This window comes from Chlorocebus sabaeus, chromosome 5 (assembly GCF_047675955.1).
Source record: "Chlorocebus sabaeus isolate Y175 chromosome 5, mChlSab1.0.hap1, whole genome shotgun sequence".
NCBI classification, from domain to species: domain Eukaryota; kingdom Metazoa; phylum Chordata; class Mammalia; order Primates; family Cercopithecidae; genus Chlorocebus; species Chlorocebus sabaeus.
The window spans coordinates 14,723,930-14,749,063 of NC_132908.1; the positions used below are offsets into that span (position 1 = coordinate 14,723,930).

The window sequence follows — 25,134 nt, forward strand, 5'->3', positions numbered from 1 at the left end:
CTGAGACTGGGTATAAAGGAAAGAGGTTTCATTGACTCACAGTTCGGCATGGCTGGGGAAGCCTCAGGAAACTTAAAATCATGGTGGAAGGTGAAGGAGAAGCAAGGCATTTTCTTCACAAGGTGGCAGGAAGCAGAATGAATGCAGGAGGAACTACCCAACCCTTATAAAACCATCAGATCTCATGGGAACTCACTCACTATCACGAGAACAGCAAAGGGAAACTGCCCACGTGATTCAATCACCTCCACCTGGTCTCTCCTTTGACACGTGGGGACTATGGGGATTATAATTCAAGATGAGTTTTGGGTGGGGGCACAAAGCCTAACCATATCACCTACAAATGCAGTCTAGTTCCCAGGCAAGAATGGCGTTTCTTTTGGGAAAGGGCTGTTATCGTCTTTGTTTTAAATGATAAACTAAGTTCCTCCCAAAGTTAGTTCAGCCTATGCCCGGGAATGAACGAGGACAGCTTGGAGGTTAGAAGCAAGATGGAGTTGATTAGGTCAGATGTCTTTCACTGTCTCTGTTAATAATTTTGCAATGGCAATTTCAGTGGGGGTTTTTAAAGGCAGAGATAAATTTGAGTCAAGCAGAGGTTATAGGCAAAATTGTAAAGCAATACATTGAGATTACACATTGGTTTTGGCCTAAAGGGGCTACATACATTGAAGCTGGGGCTCACAGGTCATAGGTAGATTGAAAGATTTTCTAATTTGCAATTGGTTAAGGAAGAGAAGCTTTGTTTAAAATCAGGGGTCAAGGCCAGGCGCAGTGGCTTATGCGTGTAATCCCAGCACCTTGGGAGGCCGAGGTGGGCAGATTGCTTGAGGCCAAGAGTTCGAGACCAGCCTGGCCAACATGGCGAGACCCCAGTCTGTTCTAAAATTACAAAAATTAGCCGGGCGTGGTGGTGCCTGCCTGTACTTCCAGCTACCCGGCAGGCTGAGGCAGGAGAATTACTTGAATTCGGGAGAGGGAGGTTGCAGTGAGCCAAGACTGTGCCACTGCACTCCAGCCTGGGTGACAGAGCAAGACTCTGCCTCAAATAAATAAATAAATAATAAAAATAATAAAAATTGGGGATCAACAGAAAATAATGGCAACCCTGGCCCGTGGATGTGACTCCCTCCAGGCCTCTCTGGAAGACATTTAGAACAAGGAAAGATGGTCAGAATTCAGTCCTTAGTCTTCCCTTATCTGACGTCTATATGCCAGTGGATCCATTTGGTAGGGCCCTGGGTTTCTGAAAAACAATTCAGACACATACGTTAAGATGTTTATCTTTAGTTTCTATAGAGAACAAAACATGTCCAAATTCTAACTTCCTTGGCTATTGTTTTAGGCTACTATCACCTTCTTGCTGATAAATTGCTTATTGACTTTTCAAGGCTAGCTAGGTGCCTAGAATTTCCTTTGAGGGGACTCAAGATTTTCCTTTATTTCCATGCTTGGGGTTGGGAGGCTCCCACAGGCCCCAAAAGGGAGTCCCTGTATTACTGGTGGGTGTCCAGGTTCTTGGTGTTTTGAACAAAGAATTGGACAAAATGCACCAAAAAAAAAAAACAAGCGAGGAAAGAATGCAACAACAAAAACAGAGATTTATTGCAAATGAAAGTACATTCCACAGGGTGGGAGTGTGTCTGAGCATAGGGGCTCCAGAGCCGCATTACAGAATTTTCTGAGGTTTAAATACCCTCTAGAGGTTTTCCATTGGTTACTGGGCATACACCCAATGTAAGTGAAGTAGTGGCTCACAATTAGTCTGATTGGTTGCAGAAAGCTTTTGCAGTAGCTTTCTGCAACCGGAGATAATTTCAATTTTTCATCTGCCACACAGAAAAGGAGGGGGGTTTGCAAAGGCAGTAGCCTCCAGTCCTTTCGTTACTTAGGTGTGGAAAATTGTTTTTTTTTTTTTTTATTTAGTTCTTGGAAGCTGGCCCTGGGTTCCCTGCCTCCAGACTGTATTCTCCTGCCTCACCTGCTCCATCTCAGCATTAGTAATTTTTTTTTTTTTTTTTTTTTTTTTTGAGACAGAGTCTTGCTCTGTCACCCAGGCTGGAGGGCAGTGGTGAGATCTCAGCTCACTGCAAATTCCACCTCTTGGGTTCAAGTGATTCTACTGCCTCAACCTCCTGAGTAGCTGGGACTACAAGTGTGCACCACCACCATGCCTGGCTAATTTTTTTTTTTTTTTTTGAGAGGGAGTCTCACTCTGTCACCCAGGCTGGAGTGCAGTGGCGCAATCTCGGCTCACTACAGGTTCCGCCTCCCGGGTTCACGCCATTCTCCTGCCTCAGCCTCCCGAGTAGCTGGGACTACAGGCGCCCGCCACCATGCCCGCTATTTATCTTTTTATTTTTGTATTTTTAGTAGAGACAGGGTTTCACCGTGTTAGCCAGGATAGTCTCGCTCTCCTGACCTCGTGATCCGTCCGCCTCGGCCTCCCATAGTGCTGGGATTATAGGCGTGAGCCACTGGGCCTGGCCTCATGCCTGGCTAATTTTTGTATTTTTAGTAGAGACAGTGTTTCGCCATGTTGACTAGGCTGGTCTTGAACTCCTGAGCTCAGGTGATCTGCCCGCCTCACCCTCCCAAAGTGCTGGGATTACAGGCATGAGCCACCGCGCCCAGTTGAGCATTGGTAATTTTTAAAGCTTAGCAGGTGATTGTGATGAGCAGTGAGGGTTAGGAACCACCAGGCCTGTTCCACTCTCTCATTTCACAGCTCTCCAAGGAATAGGCTGGTTGAAAGGTACAGAAACCCATCCAAGTTTATGTAAGCACAAAACAGGCAATTACTGGAAGGAGAGTGGAGTTTCCTGAAGCCCTAGGGCACTGCATTCATTTCCTAGAGCTGCCTAACAAATTGGTGGAAACTGGATGGCTTAAACAACAGAAATGTTTTCTGGATGTATGCTCTTTCAGTTCTGGAGGCCAGACATCCAAAATCGAGGTGTCAACAGGGCCATGATCCCTCCTAAGGTTCTAGAGGAGACTCCTTTGCCTCTTCCTAGCTTCTGGTAGTGTTAGTGAAGCAGCGTCGTTGACTGGGGTAAATACCCAAGTTTCGTCGTCTCTCTCCAAGAAGATTAAGGACCCGGACACACACGAGGAGTTAGTTTAGGAGTGGAGGTTTAATAGACAAAAGAAAGAGAAAGGAGAACAGCTTTCTCTGTCTCTCCAGTGAGGCCCCTGAATGGGAATTCCGGCCTGTGGCGGAGTGCACCACATTTTATAGACAAGCTTGAGGAGGTGGTGTCTGATTTAGCTAGGGCCCACAGATTGGCTGGAGCAGGTGTGATATTTACATAGCACGTGGGGAAGGCTGGCCACCCCACCCTAATCTTATTATGCAAATGGACTTTCCACTTGGGCGGCTCCACATTGTCTCCTTACTGTACACGTGGCTGGCAAAGAGAAGGGAGCATGGAGCCGCCATTTTGAATGTACCTAGACCAGTTAGCCTTTCCGTATGGGCACAGCTGCCAGCATTCACCCGTGTAAGCTTCCAGCTCCGTTGACTATGTCTACAGCTCAATTTTACCGGCTGCTCCTTGCTAGAAAAAAAAATGATTTGGGGGCTGCTTTTCATTAACAGGAAAACCTTACCAAGGACTTCCTTACCCTATCTGCCTAAATAATTTCTTCTTAACTCCTGTATCATTAGCAGTAGCAAATCCATACAAGTCTGAAGCAACTTGATTCTTGCCTCCTCGGAGGAAATAATTCCACCAGCGGGCATAAGGCAGAGTGAGAGACCGAGGCAAGTTTTAGAGAAGGTGCAAAAGTTTATTAACACGTCTTAGAGCAGGAATGAAAGGCAGTAAAGTACACTTGGAAGATGGCCAAGTGGGTGATGTGAGAGCTCCAAGTGCACTGCTTGACCTTTGATTTGGGGTTTTATATGTTGGCATGTTACAGGGTTTTATGTCTCTCCCTTCATTTTTCCTCAGGGCAGGTTGTGCGCATGCGCAGTGGCCTGCCAGCATTTGCGAGAGGCCGTGTGCACGGTGTGTTTACAGAAGTCATGCACCTGATTATTTGAGATGCGTTTCCCTTACCAGTTGAGTTTTCCTAGAGGAAGGTCATATACCAGTTAGACTCCGCCATTTTGCCTCTTAGTGTGCGTGCTTGAGCCCAGTCGCAACTCCTGAGATCTCATCGGGAAGCTGCTCATCACTTCAGGTGTTTTCTATCTATTGGGAGATGGCCTTTCCCTGGCACCAGCTGCAACCAATTATTATTTTAGCGAGACAGTTTTAACAACTGCCTGACTTCACCTGATAGTTGCCTGACATTCCTTGGGGGGAATCCCCTCTCCTTTCTTGCTCATGGTTGCCTGGCTACCTACTTTAACAGTAGCACACACAATCCTTGGCATTGCTTGGCTTGTAGTTGCACCATTTCAATCTCTGCCTCCATCTTCACATGACCGTGTGTGTGTCTGTATGTCTTCTCCTCTCCTTTTTTTTTTTTTTCTCTAAAAGACAAGGTCTAGCTGTGTTGCCCAGGCTGGTCTAGAACTCCCAGGCTTAAGTGATCCTCCTGCCTCAGCCTCCGAAGTAGCTGCGATTACAGGTGCAGGCCACCATGCTTGGGTCTCTTTCCTTTTCTTATAAGGAAACGAATCACTGGATTTAGGGTCCATGCTAATAAGTATGACCCCATTTTAGCTTAACTATTATAGTTACATGTGCAAAGCAACTTCCAAATTACTTTGGAAATAGAATATTTCCGAATAGAAGAGACATACATGGGTGAAAACTATTTCCAAATAGGGCACACACGAACTTTGAGGGTGCCGTAGTCCCTGTGGCTTACTCTAGACTGGGGGCTTGTAAACAACATTTATTACTCACAGTTCTGGAGGCTGGAAGTGCAAGATCAAGGTGTTGGCAGATGCAGTGCCTGGTCTGTTCCTTATAGATGGTACCTTCTCACTGTATCCTTATGTGGTGGAAGGGGCAAACAAGCTCCCTTGGGCCTCTTTTATACGGGCATTAATTCTATTCATGAGGGTTCTACCCTCATAATCTACTCACTTCCCAAAGGCCTCATTTCTTAATACTGTGACCATAGAAGTTAGGATTTCAGCGGGTGGCCCCTGTGGGCAAGTGAGAGATGTTGAGAAAGGTATGTAGCACACATGCACGTGAGCAGCATTGGCCAATGCCTTGGAGACCTGGGCTAGTCATAGGTCTGTGAGCTGACGCAGGCCACTCGTGTGAGTAGGTGGTTTCTCCTGGGAGTTGCTGCAGCTGAGGCTGGGGAATGCCACTACTGGCGAGTGACAGAAGACGTGGATGAATGGCTTGGAGACAGAGGTTTGCAGGTGCTGGGGGCCCAGCTAGTTGTTGGGTGATTCCGGCTAAGGTCTAGAGAGCAGGGGAGGGCACTTGGGAATGTCAGAGTGCTGTCAATGGTTATTTGGAAAGTAAAGTCACACCACGAACTCACAAGACAGCCTGAGTGAGCAGGGGTCCTGGTGAGTCCATGGGTGTTGACGCGTGGCTGGAGAGGGCAGGGAGCAGCTCTGTGGTGCTGATGAGTGATTTGGGGAATCAGATCCAACCCACAAGACTTACCATGGCAGGAGCCATGACACCACCATCCAATGCACCGACGGCTGGGAATGGGGAGTGGCTGGCAAGCCCATTGCCCTTCTTCATGCAGTGGTGGCATCCTGGTTAATGAGAGAAGCCAACTTTCTCTGCTATCCAAATATTATGTTCTCCTTACCCCTGGTTCTCCTTCCAGAGCCAGAAGAAATGATCGACATCAGTCCTGGGCAAGCAGACAAGCTGCCCCACATTTTTTATTCTGAAGGGATTTGAGCAGAAGGAGCCCAAGTGGGTTTAAGTTTTTGCCTCCTAATTTTCTCAAACCTCATCTTCAGCACTCTCTCTTTTTTTTTTTTTTCTCTTTGGCATCCTAGCACTTGGTGTTTGGGACAGGGTTAATGTCGTTGGTATGGATGATTTTCTTCTGGTAAATTGGTTTACCCTCACCAAAGGAAAAAAAAACTAGTTCCCTCCCAGCACCCCTATCTGAGCCTCTTCTCACGCCCTGCCTTTGCAGAAGCCCCTGGCTTTGTTGTGACCATTTACTGAAGGCTGTCAGCCAAGGCCAAGCATGCCACTAAGCCATTTACTGACATGACTGCATTTCAAATTGTATTTTATTTATACGTCCAGGGTACATATGCAGGGTGTGCAGGTTTATTACACAGGTCAACGTGGGCCATGGCGGCTTGCTGCACCTATCAGCCCAGCACATAGGTATTAAGCCCAGCATGCATTAGCTGTTTTTCCTAATGCTCTCCCTTCTCAAGCTCACCCCGCAATTTTTTTTTTTTTTGAGACGGAGTCTCACTCTGTCGCCCAGGCTGGAGTGCAGTGGCACCATCTCGGTTCACTGCAAACTCCACCTCCCGGGTTCACACCATTCTCCTGCCTCAGCCTCCTGAGTAGCTGGAACTACCGGCGCCCGCCACCATGCCCAGCTACTTTTTTGTATTTTTTAGTAGAGACGGGGTTTCACCATGTTAGCCAGGATGGTCTCAGTCTCCTGACCTCGTGATCTGCCTGTCTCGACCTCCCAAAGTGCTGGGATTACAGGCTTGAGCCTTTTTTTTTTTTTTTTTTTAAAAGAGGGTCTTTCTCTGTGACCCAGGCTGGAGTGCAGCGGCACAATCATAACTCACTGCAACCTTGATCTCCTGGGCTCAAGAGATCCTCCCACCTCAGCCTCCCAAGTAGCTGAGACTACAGGAACACTTCACCACACGCGGCTAATTTACAAAAAAAGTTTTTGTAGACATAGGAGGGTCTCACTATGTTGCCCAGGCTGGTCTTGAACTCCTGGCCTCAAGTGATCCTCCTGCCTTGGCCTCTGAAAGTGCTGGGATTACAGGCAGCAAGCACTATGCCCAGCCCATTACTCCCATTTTAAGCCTCACTGTGTGTGTGTTGTTTTTTTTGAGACGGAGTCTCGCTCTATAGCCCAGGCTGGAGTGCAGTGGCCTGATCTCAGCTCACTGCAAGCTCCGCCTCCCGGGTCCACGCCATTCTCCTGCCTCAGCCTCCGGAGTAGCTGGGACTACAGGCACCCGCCACCTCGCCCGGCTAGTTTTTTTTGTATTTTTTAGTAGAGATGGGGTTTCACCATTCACAGGATGGTCTCGATCTCCTGACCTCGTGATCCACCCGTCTCGGCCTCCCAAAGTGCTGGGATTACAGGCTTGAGCCACCGCACCCAGCCCCTCACTGTATTTTACAGATGAGAAAACTGAGACTTGAAGAGGTCAAGTTGCTTCTCCAAGTTCATCCAGAGAGGGCAGAGTCAGGACTCCAATCCTGGCCGCTCAGCTCAAGTGTTTTTTGTTTTGTTTTGTTTTTTTGAGACAGAGTCTCACTTTATCACCCAGGCTGGAGTGCAGTGGCGCAATCTCAGCTCACTGCAAGCTCTGCCTCCCGGGTTCATGCCATTCTCCTGCTTCAGCCTCCTGAGTAGCTGGGACTACAGTTGCCCGCCACCACACCCAGCTAGTTTTTGTATTTTTGGTAGAGTCCACCAGGAGTTTCACTGTGTTAGCCAGGATGGTCTCAATCTTCTGACCTTGTGATCCGCCTGCCTCAGCCTCCCACCACAGTGTTGGAATTACAGGTGTGAGCCACCGTGCCCGGCCAGCTCAAGTGCTTTTAGTAGCCACCCTCTCATCTGTCTATCTGTAGTTATTTTTTTTTTTTTTGAAACGAAGTCTCATTCTGTTGCCCAGGCTGGGGTGCAGTGCCTCAATCTCAGTTCACTGCAACCTCCACCTCCCAGGTTCAAGCAATTCTCCTGCCTCCTGAGGTGGTGGCTGACAGCCTCCCGAGTAGCTGGGATTATGGCCGTGCGCCACAACGCCTGGCTAATTTTTGTATTTTTGGTAGAGATGGGGTTGTTTCACCATGTTGGCCAGGCTGGTCTCAAACTCCTGACCTCAAGTGATCCGCCCACCTCGGCCTCCCAAAATGCTCATCTGTCTCCTTGTTGATATCTTCTTTCCAGAAAAAGAAAAAACCAAACTGCAGAAGCAGAGAGAGGATGAGCTAATCCAGAAGATCCACAAACTGGTGCAGAAGAGAGACTTCCTGGTGGATGATGCGGAGGTCGAGCGGTTAAGGTGAGTGCACTGCGGGTACCGGAAGAATGGGCTGCAGAACAGCAACCTTCTGCTTCCTTCCAGAACCCATCTTCTGCTCCTGGGACTCACTGCCTTGCCTAACAGGCATGGCCTTGGCCCACAGTCTCTGGACGCTGAATCCCAAGGAACCCCAGCCTTTTGGCTTGAGAATTCATTTCATATTCAAGAGAATTTCAAATCTGTGCCTCTTGAAGGAATGTTGTTCCAGGAAGTGACCAGGGAGGAGTCACATCCCATAATACATGACAGAGCTTCCTACACATCCTGCCACTCATCAAGGCAATGTCTCGAAACTTCTGCTGTCAGTTTCTACAGAAACTCTGCCACCTGAACTGACTTGCTCTCCACCCCTGCCCTCCCAACCTCCCAGCTTTGTTCTCCCCCTTTCCCTTCCCCTTGGTGGCACCAATGCCCTTTTCTAAGTATCAGGGTCTTCTCTTTGCATCTGCCACCTTGACCTGGACAACCACAGCCCTGGAACTGCAGTGTAAAAATTTGTTGTAAATGTAGAAAATGTGGAAAGCTGTACATGTTGGTTCTTGATTTTTGTTTTCTTGCACCAGAGCAATGATTTAGGGCCTTCCACAAGGAAAGAGGCCCTTCCAACCCAGAGGGCAACTTGCTGTTTATTCTCTGTGTCCTCAGAGACCTTTCTTCAAGGCCCCTGGGACTAGCAATTCCACTGCCCTTCTTCATGCTGCAGTGGACTTCTGGTTAATGAGATAAACCAACTTTCCTTCCTATCCAAATATTATATTCTATGGCTGGATGCAGTGGCTGATGCCTGTAATCCCAGCACTTTGGGAGGCCAAGGTGGGTGGATCACCTGAGGTCAGGAGTTCAAGACCAGCCTGGGCAACATGGTGAAACCCCGTCTCTACTAAAAATACAAAAATTAGCCGGGTATGGTGGTGCATGCCTATAATCCCAGCTACTAGGGAGGCTGAGGCAGGAGAATCATTTGAACCTGGGAGGCAGAGGTTGCAGTGAGCCAAGATTGCGTCAGTGCACTCTAGCCTGGGTGACAGAGTGAGATTCCATCTCAAAAACAAAACAAAACAAAAACACAAAAAAACTACAACAATAAATATTATATTCTCCTTACCTCCAGTTCTGCTTCCAGATCTAGAAGAAATTATCAATGCCCCAGACAAGCTGCCCCAACATAGTGAGACCCCCCCCCCCGGCCCATCTCTACCATTTTTTAAAATTAGCTGGGAGTGGTGGAGTGCTCCTGTAGTCTCACCTACTTGGGAGGCTTAGGTGGGAGGATCTCCTGAGCCCAGGAGTTCAAGGCGTCTGTGAGTGATGATTGTACCATTGCACTCCAGCGTGGGTGGCAAAGAAAGACCCTGTCTCTTCAAGGCAGTTCAGCAAGTCTGCACCACCTACTTTATCTTAGTGATCCTTGGAAGAGCTAGGGTGACTCGCTTTCTGAGGCCTGCCTCAGACTTTGTGGAAGCACAGGTGAATAGGGTGGCTTCAAAATACAAGGTCAGGAGAGATGCTGCCTCACTCACTGACCCCCCAGCAGGGTCCTGTAATGTCCCTGCCTCTGACCTGGGATCTCTTACCTACCTCTGGGTAAGCATTTACTCCATCATTGATAAGTCTCTGGCTCAGAGCAGGTTCATCAGATACAACATACACATACTGTACACACATAACACACAACAACATACATGCACCATCCACAAAGCCTGTTTCTTAATTTAGTGGTTTATTTCATTGGTTCCTTGATGCTTTCTTTGCTTGCTATATATCTTGTTTTCTTTTACCCATCTACTTTCACAGGGAGCAAGAAGAAGACAAGGAAATGGCTGATTTCCTGAGAATCAAGTTAAAACCTCTAGACAAAGTAACCAAATCTCCAGCCAGTGAGTATATTCATTATTCATTCCTCTCCCCCACAAAAGAGAAAAGGATCTTTCAGGCCAGGCCCACAGTGGATCACGCCTGTAATCCAGGCACTTTGGGAGGCTGAGGTGGGTGGATCACCTGAGGTCAGGAGTTCGAGACCAACCTGGCCAACATGGTGAAAGTCCACCTCTACTAAAAATACAAAAATTAGCTCGGCATGGTGGCACATACCTGGAATCCCAGCTACCCAGGAGGCTGAGGCAGGAGAATTGCCTGAACCCGGGAGATGGAGGTTGTAGTGAGCCGAGGGTGGGCCACTGCACTCCAGCCTGGGTGACAGAGTGAGACTCTGCCTCAAAAAAAAAAAAAAAAAAAAAGGCCAGGCACAGTGGCTCACACCTGTAATCCCAGCACTTTGAGAGGCTGAGGCAGACGGATTATGAGGTCAGGAGATCAAGACCATTCTGGCTAACACAGTGAAACCCCACCTCTACTGAAAATATAAAAAATTCGCCAGGCGTGGTGGCGGGCACCTGTAGTCCCAGCTACTCGGGAGGCTGAGGCAGGAGAATGGCATGAACCAGGGAGGCGGAGCTTGCAGTGAGCTGAGTTTGCGCCACTACATTCCAGCCTGGGCGACAGAGCGAGACTCTGTCTCAAAAAGAAAAAAAATAAAATAAATAAAAAAAAAATAAAGAAATTATGCCCAATTCAAACTGGTCTAAGCAAAAAAAGGAATTTGTTAGAGAAAGAGCAACAAGAACTAGGGCCTCAAGGACTGAACACTATTACCTCCCCCACTTTTCTTCTTTTTCTCATCTCTGCCTCTCTTTGCATGCAAGCATCATTTTTCTCCTACTACACAGGCCTTCTCCATGGGACCAGAACCCCAGAACCATAACTTAGCAACTCTGAGGCAATGCCACAGATTCTTTTTCCTGGTATCGAAATATGTAAGTCTCAGGGAAAGATTCTGATCAACCCTTCTTGGATTATGTTCCCACCTCTTAGATGCGTTACCATCACCAAGAGAATGGGGGTACTGGGATTGGCCAGGAATGTATAACATGCCAACTCCTGCAGTCACAGGGACATGAGCTGTTAGAGGAAGAGGGACTTGAAATCTTGCTGGGAAGACAAAAACCAAAAGCTGCCACTGTCTGTAAAACTACAAACCCAGTTTTCATTAACATCCTGTGAAACACGGTTGGAGGAAGTAAGGAAAGAGAAGGGCAATGATCTCTTCTGCTGGCTTCTATAACCACAGGGCATGTGATCACTGCCTAAGGCCAACATCCTCCTCAGTGGACCCTTTCATGAAAGGCAAAGTAGAAAAACTCCACCTAGCAGCATGGAGGAGGAGCAAGGAAACTTGCCTTCTCTATTGGGTTATGGGTGGAAAAAAGAAATGATTCTGGCAAGAAATCAAAACACCAAGCCTGCACCACATGCAGGGGGCCAGCTTTTACTACTCATCTGGTACGGGAATTCCAAGTTGAAAAATAAAAACTCTTGTAAAACCAGTGAAATCTCTGGGATCCTAGCAGATTTAGCAAATGCAAAACTGTTCAGTGGGGATTCTTCTGGATCCCATGGTATACAGTATTCTCACAGGAAAAAAACAATCCCCTTGAAGATGAGCCCTCAATAAAAATGAAAAACCCGACCGGGCACAGTGGCTCATGCCTGTAATCCCAGCACTTTGGGAGGCCGAGGTAGGCAGATCACGAGATCAGGAGCTCGAGACCAGCCTGACCAACATGGTAAAACCTTGTCTCTACTAAAAGTACAAAAATTAGCCAGGCATGGTGGCACGCACCTGTAATCCCAGCTACTCAGGAGGCTGAGGCAGGAGAATTGCTTGAACCTGGGAGGCGAAGGTTGCAGTGAGCTGAGATCATACCACTGCACTCTAGCCTGGGCGACAGAGCGAGACTCCATCTCAAAAAAAGAAAAGAAAAGAAAAAAACCCATGAAGAACCGAATCACCATGAGGAGAATCAGTAGATGCACCAAAGAGAGTGTCCTCCCAAGAACCAAAAATAATAGAACTATTTAAAAAGGAAAATAAACTAAGTACTTTTAAATTATCAAAGAGCTAAGAGAAGGACTAAAACCCAAAATGAAATAGTAAGATGCTATGAAAAAAGAGTAAGTAGACATGCAAAAAATTGGCCTTCTGAAATTTTTTGTATCAATAAAGTAAAAACTCAAAGGATTAAATACAGAGACACAGCTGAAGGGAGAATTTATAAATTGAAAGGCAGCCCTAAGAAAATTACACAGAATGCAGCACAAAGATAAAAAGAGATGGGAAATATGAAAGAGAAGTTATAAAACCGAGAGGATAGAGTGAGAAGGTCCAACTTACATGTGATAGGCATTCTGGGAGATAAAACAGAGAATGGGAGGTGGAGGTGTCTGAAAAGACATATGAGCATTTTCAAAAATTGAAAAATATGAGCCCTCAGATTGAAGTGACTTGAACAATATTTCCCATTTATCTATTTACCAGATAATTCTTGGATGTCAGGCCCTGTGCTAGGCTTGGCAGGTTCAATGATGATAAGAGCTGACTAGGAGAAGGGCTGAAAGTTAGGGTTGGAAGCTGAGTATTGAGGACCATATAAAATGAGGACCATAAAATGAGGACCAGCTGAGGATCATATAAAATGTGCATGAGCTCTCCATACCATCTGAACAAGGCCTAGAACAAGACCTGGCCAGGGGTTGCAGTGGGGCTGGGCTGCAGATGGTCAGGGTTCCCCTTACCTCACCTCTCTCTGTTCCTTTCTCCCCCTCTCCCTGTGCCCACATCTTGCTGCAGGCTCCCGGGCAGAGAAGAAAGCAGAGCCCCCACCTAGCAAGCCCACGGTGGCCAAGACGGGGCTGGCACTCATCAAGGATTGTTGCGGGGCCACCCAGTGCAACATAATGTAGCCCCCATGTGGGGTGCCCTGGGGCCATGGGGCCCCCCCCACCCTCTTGTCTTTATAGCCCCCATTTCACCGGGGCCCAAGAGCTCTCCAAGGCAGAAGGGGTTGAAGGCAAGCCCGTGACTGTCGCCAGAGGCCATGGGCGCGGCAGGCGGGCCCGGCCACCCTGTACAGAGTGTAGCAGTAGGGAGTCCCTCACCGTCGCATGGCCCTCCCCAGAGCATGCCGAACCCAGGAGTCTGTCTCACTGTTTATCCAACCACCAGGAAAGGTCCTCCCTCAAAAAAGCGTATCTCCACTTCTCTCTAGCTGTATCTAACCCACCGTGTGAATGAACTGGGAGAGGGGCATGCTCCCCAGCTGTGTGTAGTTGTGACTTCTCAACAATCTAGCACCATGTCGGACACATGCCCCATCCACCCTCCTAGCTCTGCTCTCAGGCCTGCCCCACATGGGCATAGGTCCCCTCCCCTGTCTGTCCTCTCCCAACAACTGCGCCTGGAGGGCTCCACACAGCCCCTGTGTCTCCCCACCACCTCCTATATAGCATTCCCAGAGACCCAGAGGGCCCATCTGTAAAGATCAAGCTTGTGTGTGGTGTCGTGGTCACATCTCCCGCTTCCCCCCATCCTGTGTCTGGGCACAGTTCACATCAGGACAGTGTCCACTGTGCTCTCAGTCTGCCCCAGGTGTGTGCCTGAAGGGGGCCTGGACTTGCACGGATCCAGCTTGCAGAAGAGCCAGCAGGGAACTGGAAGCTCTGAGGTCAAGGCCAGGGCAGTTGAGAATGGGACCCAGAGTAGATGCTGACCTGGGCACTCCACCACTCCGGGGCCACCACAGAGATGCCAGCAGGATGCCACTTCACCAGCCCGACACACAGACCTCTGTAAAGAACGGCGACGGGCGGGAGAGGCAGCGTGTGACCAGATTGTGTCCCGTCATTGGGTGGCATATATTAACTAGCTGCCAAACACTTCAACCTGTATAACTCCATGTACATTTGTGACAGCCAGCCCGGTACAGCCTGTGTGACTTCTCTGTATGTGTGTGTGTGTGTGTCGTGACCGGCCTAAGTAGTTAGCATAACTCAAGATTCGCTGATGTGCAGTCACCCATCAGAGAAAATAAAAATGGAAACCACGTTCACGGCATTTTAAAAGTTTTTACTTTTTTTCTTGATTATGGAAGTAATCCATGTACATAGTAAATCATTTTAAAAGTACAAAAAGTATGAAGAAGTTTGTTTTTTTTAAAAAAAAAAAAACCATTATTCCTCCAACTAGAGACCACTTTGACATTTCAGCATTTAAAAAAAAGTCTTTTTGGTGCGTTTTTTTCATCGTTGACATCATATTGTGATATCATTTATAACCAGTTTTTTCCCACTTCTTATACCACCACCATCTTCCATATCATTAAAAGCTCTTTGTAAACATTAAACACTCTTCATAAGTCATGCCAATGTCTGTTTAGTAATCTATCTTTTGGTGTACTGTAATTCACCTAACCATTTCCTCACTATTGGACGTGGAGACTGGCGCTAGGTTTTCTTTTTTTTTTCTTCCTTTCTTTTTTTTTTTTTTTTTTTGAGATGGAGTCTCGCTCTGCCCAGGCTGGAGCGCAGTGGCGTGATCTCGGCTCACTGCAAGCTCTGCCTCCCGGATTCATGCTATTCTCCTGCCTCAGCCTCCCCACCAGCTGGGACTACAGGTGCCCACCACCACGCCTGGCTAATTTTTTTGTATTTTTAGTAGAGATGGGGTTTCACCATGTTAGCCAGGATGGTCTTGATCTCCTAACCTCGTGATCTACCTGCCTCGGCCTCCCAAAGTGCTGGGATTACACCGCGCCCGGCCTAGTTTTTCTTATAAATAGTGTCTTCAATTAGCCAGGCATGGTGTGGGTGCCTGTAGTCCCAGCTACTTGAGAAGCTGAAGCAGGAGAATTGCTTGAACCCAGGAGGCAGAGGTTGCAGTGAGCCGAGATTGTGCCATTGCACTCCAGCCTGGGCGACAGAGCAAGACTCCATCTCAAAAAAAAAAAAAAAAAGAAAGAACCAAGTGTCTTGGGCTGGGCACAGCAGCTCATGCCTGTAATCCCAGTACTTTGGGAAAAGGTCAAGGCAGGAGGATTGCTTGAGTCCAGGAGTTCGAGACCAGCCTGGGCAACATGGCAAAACCCTGTCTCTACTAAAAATGCAAATAGCCGGGCATGGTGGCACGGGCCTGTGGTCCCAGCTACTTGAGAGGTGTGAGGATTGCTGGAGCCTGGGAGCTCCCAGCTGCAGTGAGCCGTGATCACACCACTGTATTCCAGCCTGGGTGACAGAGCAAGATCGCATCCCCTGTAAAAAAAAAAAAAAAAAAAGGTGTCTTGAAAAACATGTAGGGGAATAAGGTTTCATCTGAATGTTTTATTTTTTCCTTAAGATAAACTGCTAGAAGTGAAATTCTTGGGCTGTTCATAAGTAGTATTTTCAAAATATTTGTAAATCGGTTGGGTGCGGTGGCTCACACTTGTAATCCCAGCACTTTGGGAGGCAGAGGCAGGTTGATCACTTGATGCCAGGAGTTTGTACCAGCCTGACCAATACAGAGAAACCCCATCTCTACCAAAAAATACAAAAATTAGCCGGGTGTGGTGACATGTGCCTGTAATCCCAGGTACTCAAGAGCTGAGGCAGGGGAATCGCTTGAACACGGGAGGCAGAGGTTACAGTGAGCTGAGATTGAGCCACTGCACTCTAGCCTGGGTGACACAGCGAGACTTTATCTCTAAAAAAAAAAAAAAAAAAAAAAAATGTAGATCAAAAAGTCTTTTGTGGCCAGGCGCGGTGGCTCAAGCCTGTAATCCCAGCACTTTGGGAGGCCAAGACGGGCGGATCACAAGGTCAGGAGATCGAGACCATCCTGGCTAACCCGGTGAAACCCCATCTCTACTAAAAAATACAAAAAACTAGCCGGGCGAGGTGGTGGGCGCCTGTAGTCCCAGCTACTCGGGAGGCTGAGGCAGGAGAATGGCGTAAACCCGGGAGGCGGAGCTTGCAGTGAGCTGAGATCCGGCCACTGCACTCCAGCCTGGGCGACAGAGCAAGACTCCGTCTCAAAAAAAAAAAAAAAAAAAAAAAAAAAAAGTCTTTTGTTGGACAGGCCCTCCCAACAGGCCGCTAGACCCCAGTCCTCCCACTCTGTGTGTTCGAGGCTGTGGTCTGCACACCACTTCCCACCATTCTGATGCTGAAAAGGGTCCCTTGGGCTACTCAGTGCCATCACAATGGCCTCAGAGGACCCCGTGTCCTCCTTCACCAACCTAGATCAAGCATGAAGCCAGACTGTATTCGTGTCCTGGGGATGCCATAATGAATGACCTTCTGCTGGGTGGCTTAAAACAATGGAACTGTCTCCTTTCACAGTCCTAAAGGCCAGAAGCCTGAAATCAAGGTGTCTGCGGTGCTCTGCTCCCTCTGTGGAGAAGAATCTTTTGCTGCCTTTTGCAGCTCCTGGTGGCTCCTGGCACCTTGGCAATTCCCTGGTTGTACCACTCCAGTCTTCACCTCTGTCTCCACGTGGCCTTCTCCGCTGTATATGTGACTCTGTGCACCCTCTCATAAAGACACCAGACATTGAACTGAGGTCCACCCGAATGCAGTGATCTCATTTGGACCCTTCCCTTAATTACTTCTGCAAAAACCCTCTTTCCAACCAAGGTCACATTCTGAGGCTCCAGGTACACATGCATTTGGGGAGGACCCAATTCCACCCACCACAGACCCTTCCCGCTCCAACGTGCAGTGAAAACTCAGGCTGCAAAGGGCCCACCGCCCTCTCTTCCCCATAAAAAATGTGGGTCAAGGCTGGGCGCTGTGGCTCATGCCTGTAATCCCTGCACTTTGGGAGGCCGAGGTGGGAGGATCACTTGAGGTCAGGAGCTCAAGACCAACCTGGCCAAATGGTGAAACCCCGTGTCTGCTAAACATACAAAACTTTGCAAGCGTGGTGGCACACGCTTGTAATCCCAGCTACTCGGGAGGCTAAGGCAGGAGAATCGCTTGAACCCAGGAAGTGGAGGTTGCAGTGAGCCAAGATCAAACCATTGTACTCCAGCCTGGGCAACACAGTGAGACTCCATCTCGAAAAAAAGAAAAAAAGAAAAAAAAAAAAAGAGGGGTCAGGGAGGTCTGGCCCCAGACCAACTATACAGCAGTCACTTACATATCCCATGAACCAGAGGAGATCAAACCCTCATCGAAATCCTGCCTCTGGTACTTCCACTAAGCTCTGGGTTTTACACCTACCTTATGTTCCTGTCATTCCTATTGATTTTTTTTAAAAAACAAAACATTAAAAAATCCAATTTATTTAGGCTGTCACAGAAGAGCAGAAGAAAGTATTAATAATAATTCCAGATGCTTCCAGATCACCAGGGCCACCTTCCAAGCCGGAAAACCTTGCAGACAGTGGGGTCCTGCACACCTAGACTTGCTCCTTTTAGAAGCCATGGGGGAGGCTGATAATGGGAGTAACATTTATGGTATCTTATCTCTATGCCCTGAGCAATGTGCACACACTGGCTGCTTCCCTCCTCACATCACCCGATGAGTCAGATCCTGTTATTACTTCCACTTTACAGATGAGGAAGTGGCAGTAAATCCATTGCCCATGGTCCCAGGGGTTGTTAGTGACAGAGTCATCATTCATCTCCCTCCCTCCCCACCACTGTAGCCCCAATTGTTCTTTCTCTTCCCATCAGAGGGATTTAAACACATCTCTCCCATTTAAAAACAAACAGGACTGGGCGCGGTGGCTCACGCCTGTAATCCCAGCACTTTGGGAGGCCGAGGCGGGCAGATCACGAGGTCAGGAGATCAAGACCATCCCGGCTAACACAGTGAAACCCCATCTCTACTCAAAATACAAAAAAAATTAGCCGGGTGTGGTGATGGGCGCTTGTAGTCCCAGCTACTCAGGAGGCTGAGGCAGGAGAATGATGTGAACCCGGGAGGCAGAGGTTGCAGTGAGCCGAGATCACGCCACTGCACTCCAGCCTGGGCGACAGAGCGAGACTCTGTCTCAAAACAAAAACAAAAACAAAACAGGGCCATGGGGCGCAATGGCTGGCTGACGCCTGTGATCCCAGCACTTTGGGAGGCCGAGGCAGGCAGATCACGAGGTCAGGAGATCGAGACCATCCCGGCTAACGGTGAAACCCTGGTCTCTACTAAAAATACAAAAAAATTAGCTGAACGTGGTGGCACATGCCAGTAGTCCCATCTACTCAGGACACTGAGGCAGAAGAAATGCTTGAACCCAGGGGGCGGAGGTTGCAGCGAGCCGAGATCACACCATTGCACTCCAGCCTGGGCGGCAGAACGAGACTCCGTCTCAAATAGCAGCAACCACAAGAACCAGGCTGGGCGCAGTGGTTCACGCCTGTAATCCCAGCACTTTGGGAGGCTGGGGTGGGCGGACCACTTGAGGTCAGGAGTTTGAGACCAGCCTGGCCAATTATTAAATTAAATTTAATAATTTAATTAAAATATTAAAATATTTTAAAATATTTATTTAAAATAAAATAATTATTTATTAATATATTAATATATAAAATGTATTAATAAAATAAATTTTATTAATTAAAAATTAATTAATTTTAATTAAATTTTTAATTTAATTAAAAATTAAAAATTTTTAAATTTTTCAGTCAGGGTTTCACTCCTGTCACCCAGGCTAGAGTGCAGTGGTGCATCTCGGCTCACTGCAGCCTCAACCTCCCAAGCTCAGGCAATCTTCCCACCTCAGACTCCTGAGTATCTGGGACTAAAGGTCTATGGCTCCATGCCTGGCTAATTTTTTTTGTAATTTTAGTAGAGACAAGCTTCTGCCATGTTGCCCAGGCTGGTCTTGAACTTCTGGACTCCAGCGATTCCCCCACTTCAGCCTCCTGAGTAGCTGGGACTATAGGTGTGTGCTACCATGCCCAGCTGGTTTTTTATATTTTTAGTAGAGATGGTGTTTTGCCATGTAGCCCAGGCTGGTCTGCTGCTTTTTAATTTTTTTATTTTTTCTTTGAGACAGAGTCTCTGTCACCCAGGTCGGAGTGCAGTGATGTGATCTTGGCTCACTGCAACCTCCACCTCCCAGGCTCAATCTATTCTCCTGCCTCAGCCTCCGCAGTAGCTGGGATTACAGACGTGCGCCACCATGCCAGGGTAATTTTTGTATTTTTAGTAGAGAAGGGGTTTCACCATGGTGGCCAGGTTGGTCTTGAACTCCTGATCTCAGGTGATCCACCTGCCTTGGCCTCCCGAAGTGCTGGGATTATAGGCGTGAACCACCGTGCCCGGCCTAAATCTTGGAATCTTTAAGAAAATCTGGCCATCATTGACCTAAACTGCCCTCAACTTCTCTGGTGTTTTCCATCTCAGGAAACGGTATCACCAGGTTGTCTAAGGTCATCCTAGGACTTGCCCTAGACTCTATATCTCCTCCATCCATTCAATTGCCAAGTCTTTAGCATCTACCTCATCAATTTCTCTAGAATCTGGCCATATCCCCAAAGTAGACCCATTAACTTTAAAAAAAATTCAATTACTATTTTTTGCCTTTTTATTATTATTATTATTATTATTATTATTATTATTTTGAGACGGAGTCTTGCTCTGTCACCCAGGCTGGAGTGCAGTGGTGTGATCTTGGCTCACTGCAAGTTCCACCTCCCAGGTTCATACCATTCTCCTGCCTCAGCCTCCCGGGTAGCTGGGACTATGGGTGCCCGCCACCACACCTGGCTAATTTTTTTGTATTTTTAGTAGAGACGGGGTTTCACCGTGTTAGCCGGGTTGGTCTCGATCTCCTGACCTCTTGATCTGCCCACCTCAGCCTCCTAATATTTTTAAAAATTATTTGTGGAGATGAGGGTCTCCCTATGTTGCCTAAGCTGGTCTCAAACCCCTGACCTCAATCAATTATCTTACCTCAGCCTCCCAAATTGCTGGAATTACAGGCGTGAGCCACCTCACCTGGCCTAATTATTATTATTATTTTTAAAATAGAGATGGGGTCTTGCTATGTTGCCCAGGCTGGTCTTGAACCATTGGCCTCGAGTGATCCTCCCACCTTGACCTCCCAAAGTGCTAGGATTACAGGTGTGAGTCACTGCACCCAGCCCCATTATCTTTTGCTTGGTCAACAGCAGTGGCTTCTTGACTCCTTAGCACTCATCTTTCTCCTCTTAAATTCGTTCATGTTATTTCCCGCTTTATTTTATTTATTTATTTATTTTTAGACGAAGTCTTGCTCTGTCACCTAGTCTAGAGTGCAGTGGTGCGATCTCTGCTCACTGCAACCTCCACCTCCCGTATTCAAGCGATTCTCCTGCCTTAGCCTCCCAAGTAGCTGGGACTACAGGCGCCTGCCACCACGCCTGGCTAATTTTTTGTGTTTTTAGTAGAGACGGGGTTTCACCATGTCAGCCAGGATGGAATTTCTCTCTTTAAAACCATTCCCCTGGCTTTAGGATAAAATTAATCCACACTCTTTCATGTGGTTTAAAGCCCTCTTCAGTCTGGCCTCTTCTTCACTCTTAGCATCATCTCATCCCCTCTCCTGGACCCCTCTTTATTCTGGGACCTCAGAGCTTCCCTGGGTTCTTGGGTTCTTCTTGCCATTCTCTCTGTTGGCATCTCTCCTGGACTTTCATACTATATTAGTTCGTTTTCATGCTGCTGATAAAGACATTCCCGAGACTGGGTAATTTATAAAGAAAAAGAGGTTGAACGGAGTCACACTTCCACGTGGCTGGGGAGGCCTCACGATCATGGCAGAAGGTGAAAGACATGTCTTACATGGCGGCAGACAAGAGAGAATGGGAACCAAGTGAAAGGGGAAACCCCTTATAAAACCATCAGATCTCGTGAGACTTACTATCACGAGAACAGTATGGGGGAACCACCCCCATGATTCAGTTACCTCCCACTGGGTCCCTCCCACAACACATGGGACTTACGGGAGCTACAATTCAAGATGAGATTTGGGTGGGGACACAGCCAATCCGTATCACACACGTTATTCCCCTGCCCAGTCCATCTCAGATTCCCTGCCAGGCCTTTCTCCTATTGCCGTCTGCCTAGTCTGTGTGCTGCTCTGAAACCAAAATGGCCCTCCTAAAGCACAGGTCTACCCAGGTCTGTTTTAATAGCTTCCTGGTTTAAAAATCTCTGGTGCTTTCCACAATCCTCACGGTACAATCTCAGATCTTGGGTCTAGTTTCCAAAGCCCCTGATTGCCTTTTGAACCTCCCTTCTCTCTGCTCCATCAGCTCACACCAACATTTAAGGGAACAGAAGACAAACCCAGAGGTCATGTGGTCTTAAGGACTGTATGAGAAGTGCATGAAGAATGTGCAGTAGGCTGCAATTGGCATGATCAGTTTCAGCAAAGCACTGGTCATGGAAGCCAGGTGCACCAGGCAGAGGATCCCCCTCATCCACTGTCTCATTGTGGGGGGAGTAGGGGTCATCACCTTCATATGGCAGATGGGGAAACTGAGGTTCAGAGAGAGGAAGTGATTAGCTCAAAGTCACAACGTGTAAGCGGTCAAGCCCGGCCTGGGAAACAGAGGCCCTGGCCTGTCTGCAGAACAGAGTCAGCCAGGCCTGGGCATTGATTTCACATGTGTAATCCCAGGAAACCATCACCGCACTGGTTCCCTGTTGAGCTGTGATGGATTAGAGGTGACTCATAAAGACACAAGCAGCAGCTGGGCGTCTTACAAACCTCTGAGTCCCACGGTGGCTGGATGGCCCTGAGCTGCAGGAGTGCAACAACTCGGCTTGACAGGCTGCAGTGACAATATGCCTGGAGCCAGCAGCCAGGACCCCGATGACTGTCATCATCAGGGCAGCAGGGCAGGCCTCATGGCTGGGGCAACACGCTCAGGAAGCCTGGCTTGAGCAACATACATCAGTTTACATTCCCACTCACGCACGTGCTAGTTAATTCTACTAGTGAATACAGGACTTGGCAGGTACCTGGGAACGCGGAGATTCCTGCCTTCATGCAACTTACATTTTAGCGAGGGAGACAGAGCTCAAAGAAGAGACCGGGGGCTGGGTGCAGGGGCTAACGCCTGTCATTCCAGCATTTTGGGAGGTGGAGGCAGGAGGATCACTTGAGACCAGGAGTTTGAGACCAGCCTGGGCAACATAGCAAGATCCTGTCTCTATGAAATAAAAAATTAGCTGGTCTTGGTGGTGCATGCCTGAGTCCCAACTACTCGAGAGGCTGAGGTGGAAGGATTGCTCAAGCTCAGGAGTTCAAGGCTACAGTGAGCTGTGATCGTGCCACTGCACTCCAGCCTGGGCAAAAGAGTGAGACCCTGTCCCTAAAATAAAATAAGAAAATGAAGAAGAAGAGGATTGGAGGAGATCTCCTTAGCAGTGTTAAATCTGCACCAACCCCACTGACCAGCAGGACTAGCAAAAGGGACTGCATTGTAAAAGGTGATTAATGGCTTCAGCTTGGAACCAGAAAGCCTGGGTTAAAATCCTAAGTGGATGGAGCCTTCACTGCGTGAGCCTGAGCCATGTTCTTCACCTCTTTGCACCGCAGAGTCCAGACCTGCGTGATGGAGAGAGCGACAGGAGGATGAAGTGAGACAATGCAGGAGAAGAGTCGGGAACAAGCACGTGCTGAAGTCGACTCTTATTGGCTAAGTCTGAAGGCAGGAAGATGATGGCTGGAGGCTGGGGGCTGGGGATGAAGGAGAGACTCAGACTGACCCAGTCCTGCCCTCATGGAGCTGACAGTGAGACACGGCAGTGTGACAAAAGTTGGTGTCACCCAATACCAGCTGAAGGCCCAGCCCATGTGCTTCTGCAAGACTTCTGTACCTTCTCGGGGGCTTCAGGACCCACGGTCACATTTGACCCTATCCGCCTGCCCTCGCTGGCCTTTCCCCATCTCTCATGATTCCCTCTCCACCATCATCCCCCCACCACTACTCCTGCCAAGTTCAACATGGAGTTTGGGCCCCTCTTTTCCACTAAGCACAGACACCACGCAGCACATGACTCTGAGACCCTCCAGAACGATTTTGGAGGTGGGAGGGGCTTTGTATCACAGCCACACAAGCATATGAGAATCGAACGCTGAATTTCCGGCTTCCACCAGCGCTGCCACCACCACTATGCTGCTCACACCCCAGTTCCATCAGTATACATTTCCTTTCTGCTTTTTTTTTTTTTTTTTTTTTTTTTTTTGAGACAGAGTCTCAGTCTGTCGCCCAGGCTGGAGTGCAGTGGCACAGTCTCGGCTCACAGCAACCTCCGCCTCCCAGGTTCAAGGGATTCTCCTGCCTCAGCCTCCTGAGTAGCTGGGATTACAGGGGTGCACCACCACGCCTGGCTAATTTTTGTATTTTTAGTAGAGATGGAGGTTTCACCGTGTTGATCAGGCTGGTCTCGAACTCCTGACCTCGTGATCCACCCACCTTGGCCTCCCAAAGTGCTGGGTTACAGGTGTGAGCCACCGTGCGTGGCTTTTTTTTGTTTTGTTTTGACAGAGTCTCGCTCTGTCGCCCATGCTGGAGTGCCGTGGTGTGATCTTGGCTCACTGCAACCTCGTGGGTTCAAGCAGTTCGCCTGCCTCAGCCACTTGAGTAGCTAGGATTACAGGCACATGCCACCATGCCCAGCTGTTTGTTGTATTAATATTTTTAATAGAGATGGGTTTTTACCAGTTTTGCCAGGCTAGTCTCAAACTCCTGACTTCAAGCGATCTGTTCTCCTTGGCCTCCGAAAGTGCTGAGATTACAGGCATGAACCACTGCACCCGGTCCCCATTCCGCTGTATTAGAATGATTCAGCTTCCTCGGGCTTAGTGGGCAGCTGCTCCAGGTGCCTTTGTGGGTTGACAGAAGCCTCCTCCACTCCTGTGGCCGCCCAGCTCCGGACCTCGCCTCCCTCCTACCCCCGCTTAGGCTCGCAGGGGAAGGGAGAGGAGGAAGATGGATTTCCCTGCTGATTAGAGATGTGCGGCTCATTGCTTTTCCTCCCATAGGAAAGCTGGCGCGTCAGGTGTGGGTTACAATGAACCATCGCTTTTCCCTCTGTCCCACTGAGACCTCAGTAGACTCAGAGGTTATGGGAGCATGGCAGGGGCACCTAAGGGAGTCTGGGGCTCAGGGAAGCTTTTCTAGGGGAGGACACATCTCATGATGAGATGCTGGCAGGAACTGGAGTTGGCCAGATGAAGCTGGGGGTGGTGTGGGGACAGGAGGGCCGCCTGGCCAGGAGGGCTCTCCCGGGCTGCAGGTTGACGACATGAACCTCTCAGTATGGGGGCAGTAGCTCTCTGCATTAGGATCCTTTTGGTTGTAAGTGACCGAAACTGAAGGCAAACAGGCAAAAAATAAAGAGCATTTCCTGGCTCCTGGGCTGGGATGTTCGATGATTGCGGGTACCATTGGGCCCAGGGGTTCAAATGATGTCATCTGGACATGGCATCTCCCTGCCTGTCTGTCCTGCTTCCCTCACGCTAGCTCTGTCCTCCGAGAGTCTCTTTGTAGGGCCCACGACAAACAACCCTGGCTTACTTCCTCCCAGGGCTTACAGAGAAACAATCCGGCAATTCTAATACAAATCCCAGCGTGGAGTATCCCAGGCTCTGGCTTGGATCATATACCAGCCCCAGGTCACTTGCTGGGCCACTGGAGTGCAGTTCTCTGCTTAGCATTGCTGGGGTCCTCAGGCCGACCCTATGGAACCTCTTGTGCCAGTAGAGGAGAGAATGGATTCTGGGTGGTTAAAGACAAGTGTCCTCGGCCAGGCGTAGTGGCTCTTGCCTGCAATCCCAGCACTTTGGGAGGCCGAGGTAGATGGATCACGAGGTCAAGAGATCGAGACCATCCTGGCAAACATGGCAAAACCTCTGTCTCTACTAAAAATACAAAAATTAGCCAGGCGTGGTGGTGCGTGCCTGTAGTCCCAGCTACTCGGGAGGCTGAGGCAGGGGAATCGCTTGAACTGGGGAGACAGAGGTTGCAGTGAGCCAAGATTGCACCACTGCACTCCAGCCTGGAGACAGAGAGAGACTTTGTCTCAAAACACACACACAGACAAACACACACACACGTCCTCTTCCTTTTAGA

General features: G+C 48.6%; 1 protein-coding gene across 1 annotated transcript in view; it reads left to right on the plus strand.

Annotated features, from left to right (window-relative positions):
- Positions 1-14,132, plus strand: part of BMERB1 (bMERB domain containing 1) — a 188,840-nt gene extending 174,708 nt beyond the window's left edge. Inside the window, exons 5-7 of the mRNA XM_007986401.3 lie at positions 8,056-8,170; positions 9,986-10,068; positions 12,879-14,132. Coding sequence (XP_007984592.1) covers positions 8,056-8,170; positions 9,986-10,068; positions 12,879-12,991 — 311 coding nt within the window. The 3' untranslated portion in view covers positions 12,992-14,132. The remainder of the gene's footprint in view (positions 1-8,055; positions 8,171-9,985; positions 10,069-12,878) is intronic.
- The last annotated feature ends 11,002 nt before the right edge of the window (positions 14,133-25,134 follow it).